We start from the raw sequence: 6401 nt of genomic DNA, 5'->3' as shown, positions 1-6401 counted from the left end.
TCTTACAGTAGACAGGTTTTTTGTTGTTGTTTTTTTGAACATGTTCCTGTTCTATTTTGCATCTCAGCCTAGGCTAGAAAAGAGATTATTTCAGAACAGTAAGAGATGCCTTTTATTTAAATCACAGACATCCTTGTTCTGTGTTAAAACCTAGTTTAAAAAATAAATCACGTATTTACATCTGCTGCCCCCATAGACTTTCTGCTGCCCCTCACAAAAAGCAAGAGCTTTCAGAAGGAGACAAGATGCCTGCCCAAGAAGAATCATCACAGTCGCCCACCAGCAAACAGGAAGGAAGCCCCTCAGACCACAATAAGCAAAGCAAGAGCTTGAGCTCTGCCTTGTGACGCAGAGGCGAACAAGCTTGCTGACAGGGCTCCTGAAAGCCTGCCTTTCATCAAGAAGGGAATTTCTATTCCAGCATGTTACAAAAAGCTGGGTTGTATTTCAGCAGCTCAACAAAAATTGACAGAAAATCCTACCAAAATGCTCAGTTTTTAAGCACATCACTAATGGATTTTTACTACATTCGTAGGCAAAAGCACACCTTAAGCTTCCTACTGCAGCATAGCTGCAGGCAGCTCGCTACACTGGTAAAACTCCTGCTAGTTATGGAAACAAACTAATTCTACGTGGAAACATGATTAACCATGAGGTCACTGTGAACAGCCTTTATTACAGCACACCTTGAAATAACAGCTTAGCTGCCCCAGAGAGTGACTTGGATGTCTTGCTATTTCAAAATTGAAGTTGGTTAGCAGCTCCGTGTGACTTGTAACAGCAGAGGGTCAAAACCTGTACAAGAGATCTGTCTTCTGGTCTTTCCGGTAGGGAAGACATTGCACCGAGCAGATTCCCCACAGCAGCTCATCTTTGCAACACAGGCTTTAATTAGCTGATGCATCTTTCTCTTTAGAAAGATGGGAAAAGCCTGGAGAGTGACAAACAAGCTTCTTGGCGTTAGAGTTCATAGTCATCTGGGTGGTAGAGCTCGCTCATGAGGCGGTAGATATAGGAAGGCGCGTTACCCCCGATGTTAGAAATGAAGAGAGTAATGAGCTCTGGCGGGACGTAGTCAAACACTGGGCAGTGAACATTGATCTTTGCCAGGATCTCTCCTGAAAAGTGAAGAGCGGCAGGATCAGACAAACAAGCTAAAGAAGCATGCTTAGCTTTCTGCGCATCTTGCTGAGCCCCTCAAGAAACTGGCTATGCACATGTCACCCTCAAGTCAGTACCGGGACATCTGTAATCCTTTCCACCTTTTCCACCAATGTCCTTGAATCACACATATACAGCAATCCTGGATGAGCAGTAGCATTCTCTGCTCTTTTGGTAGTTTTTTTCCCCCCCAACAGTAACCCTAAGTCCCCTCTGATGCAGATTTACAGAAAACCTGACAGCACGTAATGAGAATACAAGAATCCCAATGCTGCTAAAGCTACTACTTAAACTACAGCTCAGAAGGCCAAAACCAAAAGCCTGCTCCAAGTCTGATACATAGAAATGGGGCATTGAGAGAGACATTACTGTCTGAGGGGGAGCCTGCGAGCTGCCACCTTGCTAAAGATGGTGCTGGGGTGGGAAGCCCATTTCAGAGATACTGGGTTTCAACAAGCGGATCACGTAACAAAATTTCGAGAAGTTACACAAGTTGTGGGAAGGAAAGCAGTCTGCCCCCAGTGTCGGGCATCTGCTGCATCCCACAGGAAACTGCCACCTGTCTGGCACCATTAGCATAATCCTACAATAAAGTGCTGAACAGCCCAGAGCAGAAGCAAAACTACAAAGATGGATAGTGTTCAAAAAAAATAAGTCTTGACCAGCCTGTGTAAGGAAGAACCAGTACCTTCTGTGAATGGCAGCACTTCCTGTGGTGACACAAACTTGTGGAATGAATCTTCTTCGTTAGGGAACTGAATGAGACAGAGTACAGAAAGGTCAGGAGAAAAAGAGCACCATATTATCCCTAGTGAAAACATTCAGGGTGCTGGAAGGAACTAAAGCAGAGGAAGAAGACTTGCCAGCAGACAACGCGTCTGCTTACAACTACATAGCAGTTGTGGCCAGATGTTCTGTAGCCCCTACAAGTGAAAGGCTTTCCCTAAGCATTTTTAGAGCTATGGCCAGTATGTCCTCCTGTAAAGCCTAGGGAACTGGAGCAGAGACACGACTTCCTCAGTCTGCCACTTGATCTGACAACACTGGAAATACTCGGTGCAGGAAACAGAGAGCATTTCCATCTACCTCCTCTGCAGGTACAGAGGGTCTTTCACCACTAAAGATATAAACAGAAGAAGAACAACACTTGGTATAGCAGGGAGTGCTTCAAAGAGACCCTGATGCATGACAGATCTAGGTGAGGATCTCCTACCTGAAATAACAGCACCAGATGGGGGAGATGCCTCATTTACCAATCCCCCCCGGGACAGGTGGTGCTCTCCACCCTAAGCTTCCACCAGCAGAGAAATCCCCCCGTTAAATCCGTTTAAGGTAGGTGCAGTACTGAAGAGGTGCCGCGCTTACCTGCGGGGAGAGCTTGAACATGGGGGCGCACACGATGAGCGGCGTGGAGTGGTGTTTCGCTGCCAGCGCCAGAGTGTGAGTCCCGCTCACGGCGATCAGTGCGCCGTTGGCCAGGATCGTCTTCGTACCAATGATGACCTGAAAAGGCAAATTAGCATTAGATGCACACTCCGCAGGAAACCGAGGAAGCAGAGCTTCCTGGCTAAGACCCTCCCGGATGAGATGGAGGAGTTTGTCAGGACAAACATACGCTCTGCTGCAGGGAATGCCAGGCAGAACCTGGACTGCGTTCCCTGTTCTGCTACAGGCCTACAAAGTAAGCTTGTGCGAGAAACTTGACCGCTGACCGCAATGACTGCCTTGCTGTAAAGTGGGAATACAGTAAAACAGCCTAAAATACAGAGATCAGAAGTGGTGGGACTGGATTTTATTAATTAGGATTACTTTTTTCTGTTTGGGGTGTCAAGTCTTCATCTTGCACCTCAACAATTCCCTTCACCACCCATCTCGTGTTCCAGGCAAGAGGAATTCCTCTGGAAATGCTGCTTTTTGTTCTATTTTCTTTAATAACTGGGCAGTTAATCCTTTGAGGCTCTCCTGGCTCAGTTTTTTGCAACTGTTCTGCCCACTACCCACTACAGCAGCAAAACTACGCAGTTAGTCACCATACCGATTTGGGGTTGCACGCTGAATCTCTGCCCATCTGTAAGCAGCGATTATTACACTTTTGAACCTTCACGGAAGAAACACATCCATCACAGAGGGAACCCGCAGCTGGTTTGAGGCCTAAGCACCAAACCTGCCGGCAACTCCCTCGTGCAGCAGGGCCCTACTCACCTTGTTGACTCGAGACATGACAGCAAAAATAGCTGCATCGCTCATGACAGTAGTCTCGATGTTCTCTTTAGACAGTCGGACCGCCATTTCGTGACCCTGAAAAGAGGGAGAGCCTAATTATTTCCCTGGAACACAGCTCCCAAAGTGCAGATGTACAGATATTAGCGCTCAATTCTTGTCCAAGCCACAATGATATCAAGGATCAGAGCACAAACACAGCTCCCCAGCTGAAGGACACAGGGCAGGACAGCGAGCCGTCTTCAATCTCCAAACTGCAGCAGAGGCACTCCTGTAAAGTTCCCCTTGCACGTGCTGTGCCAACGGCTCGTCTCCAGATGCAAGAATTCAGCGAGCACCCACGTAACACAGGGCCCTGCCTCACCTGGCAGAAAGGCGCGCACTCTGCCACGATGACCTGGAATTTCCGCTTGCGGGCAGCCTCCTTCAGGAAGGCCTCAACAGTGCGCGAGTAGCCAATGGTCATGATCACCTCGTTGGAGTGGATGTGCTCCAGTGCCTGCATAGCGATGTTATCGGTGGTGCCCTCTGGAACGGAAGGCAGCCGTGAGCGGAAAAGAAGCTGGGAAAAGCGACACTTGTGAAGCTGTCCTCCAACAAGATCATGTTTTACTTAAAGCAATGCTGTGAAGACTGGTAGAGCAGGAGCAGCGTTTCTCCCCGTTCCTTTTACCAGCAGGGAGGGAGCGAGAAGCTGGCCCTTGAATGCTCTGTGCTTCCAAGCTACTGGGGGAAATGGTCATACCGACAACTCCACCACTAGTGGAGTGGGCTGGGTCGGCACCAGCCAAGCACCGTGCCCACACGTGACAGAAATTCCAGTTTTACAGCCCAGTAGCACTAGAGCCACCTGGAAAGGAGACATGGGGCAGCCTGGAGGAGCAGCGGGTGCCTGATCTGTCACAAGACTGCAGGAGAAGAAAAATGAATCCCAGCACTATGTGCAAGGCCAAAATTATGCTCGTAGGGGGTAAGCCCAACCTCGGCACATTGTTCATCCTCTGTTTCACAGGGCTCAAGACTTCTCAGAAAACCAGCAGCAGTCAGACACGCCCCTGTTTCCTCCATCTCTCAAAACCAATAAGCAAAAGCTGCTCCCCTAACACACATTCCTTCAGACTAAGCCTCCCAGCTCCTCACTGCCTTCTTTCCACCTAAGAACGGGATGAAGCATCAGCCCCATCCCATAAGGAGCCCCACTCACAGAGCAGTAAAGACCCCTCCATACCTAGCTCTATTAGCAGCTCGTTAATAGCTTCAATAACATTAGCTTTGAGGGTAGGGTAGGAGGTATTGAAATCCTCGTTCAGTCCTCCAGAAGTCAGAAGTTTGTGCAGGGATTCTTGCTGGTCGCTTTCCTCACTGCGCCCGCGCAGCCTGCAGAGAGAAGGAGCCCTTCAGCCTCGGCAGAGCGCGCAAGGCAACAACCTGACACAAGGCAGCAGGAGAGCTCCCGAGCTTGTGGCCCCACAGCACAGCACGTGGATGTGAACAGAGAGGGAGGAAAACTGCATGCAGGGGATGCAGGAAAACTGCATGCCATGACAATGTTTCCCTAGGTGTCTCTGTCAGAAAGACACGTGACGCTCTACCACTAGGAGCTTTCCCAAGTTGTGTCTAAAAGCTGCAGCAGGCACGTGGAGGGCAGCACTGAAAGGCACTGCAATAGCAGAGCAGACCCTCCTGGGAACACAAGGGGACGAGTGGCCAAAGTCAGAGCCCAGACTGCTCTGCTGGGGACAGGGAAGCTCACACGTCCACAGCGCATGCTCCAGGTGGAGTTTCACTAGAAAAAACATCCTCAACTACTTTGAAAACTACAGATCCTGCTGCCTTTCCCTCGGATGTTAAACTCATTGAATCCCTCTGAAGGTGGAAAAGTGGAAGGAGAAGGGTGGAAACCAACGCGGGCTCACAGACGCAGCAGAGCGCACTGCGTGGCAGGCCCGCCCTGGGCTCCCGAGAGGGGCACGGGAAGCACGAGAGGGGCGCCCCACCTGCCGTACTCCTCCCGGATGACCTTCAGCACTCGCCGCACCATGTTGCCCACGGTGGTCTCGGACGGCTGGGCTGCTGCCATCCTCCGGCCCTCCGCCCGGATCAGCTCCATCAGCTCCCCTGCAAGAGGGCACAGCCGCGTCACCGCCGCCCGCAGCCAACCTGCGGCGGGGCAGGGCGCTCCCACGGCCGCAGGCCGACCGGCAGCGGCACCGCACCGCCAAGAGCGAGCCCCGGGAGGCCCGTCCCGCAGGACGCCCCGGTGCCGCGCACCGCGGGCACGGCCTCAGGGCACACCGCGGCCCGTAAGGCCCGCGACGGCGCGGCCGGGCCGCGGGGACCAGGCCGCAGCCGCTCACCGGCCGAGCCCCAGTGCCCGTGCGCGATGATCTTCCGCAGCAGCGCCAGCGTGTGCCGCGCCGTGTCCTCGGAGCGCGGCCGCCCGCCGCCGCCCCGCAGCCGCGCCACGAAGGCCTCCATCTGCTCCCGCAGCTCCGCGCCCCGCTCCGCCGCGCCCGGCATGGCTGCGCCCGCTGCCCCACCGCCCGCTTCCGCTTCCGCCGCTGCCGCCGCGCCTCCCCATTGGCGGAGACCGAGGAGGCGACGAGAGGCAGCCAATGAGAGGCGCGGGGCGGGGCTGGAGGGCCCGCCCGCGTTACCCGGGAGACGGGCGGGGAGCCCCTTGCTGCCCCCCCCACGGCCCGGGGCCAGGCGGGCCCCGCCGCGGGGGGTTGTGGGAAGGCGGCGGGGGGGGCGCCGGGGGTGGGGGGTGTGAGGGAGCTACGGCTGCCCCTCACACGGCTGCCCCTCACGTCTCGTTGTGCCTCTCACGTCTTGTGCCCCTCACATCTCCTTGTGACCATCACATCTCCTTGTGCCCCTCACACGGCTGCCCCTCACGTCTCGTTGTGCCCCTCACGTCTTGTGCCCCTCACATCTCCTTGTGCCCCTCACATCTCCTTGTGCCCCTCACACGGCTGCCCCTCACGTCTCGTTGTGCCCCTCACGTCTTGTGCCCCTCA

The 6401-nt window shown here is 53.7% G+C and overlaps 1 protein-coding gene across 1 annotated transcript; it reads right to left on the bottom strand.

The window, feature by feature from the left end:
* Window positions 1-656: 656 nt before the first annotated feature.
* EIF2B2 (eukaryotic translation initiation factor 2B subunit beta) lies at window positions 657-5947 on the bottom strand. Its single transcript, XM_083839410.1, has 8 exons — window positions 5739-5947; window positions 5379-5499; window positions 4610-4758; window positions 3746-3909; window positions 3364-3459; window positions 2527-2664; window positions 1850-1916; window positions 657-1118 (listed from the first exon to the last, which is right to left on the bottom strand). Exons 1-8 carry the CDS (start codon window positions 5899-5901, stop codon window positions 961-963), a joined length of 1056 nt encoding a protein of 351 aa, XP_083695536.1. The 5' UTR covers window positions 5902-5947; the 3' UTR covers window positions 657-960.
* Between the last annotated feature and the right edge of the window lie 454 nt (window positions 5948-6401).

Source organism: Anser anser (genome assembly GCF_964211835.1).
Source record: "Anser anser genome assembly, chromosome: 5".
NCBI classification, from domain to species: Eukaryota; Metazoa; Chordata; class Aves; order Anseriformes; family Anatidae; genus Anser; species Anser anser.
Note: the sequence above shows the minus strand (reverse complement) of the source record. Positions and strands in the feature narration are given on the sequence as shown.

Coding starts and splice junctions, on each gene's coding strand:
- EIF2B2 (XM_083839410.1), bottom strand. CDS start 5,901: ATGCCGGGCGCGGCGGAGCGGGGCGCGGAGCTGCGGGAGCAGATGGAG. Junction 3,910..4,609: donor CGAGCTGCTAATAGAGCTAG/GTATGGAGGGGT, acceptor CTTCCGTTCCAG/AGGGCACCACCGATAACATC. Junction 1,119..1,849: donor AGTGCTGCCATTCACAGAAG/GTACTGGTTCTT, acceptor TTCACTTTTCAG/GAGAGATCCTGGCAAAGATC.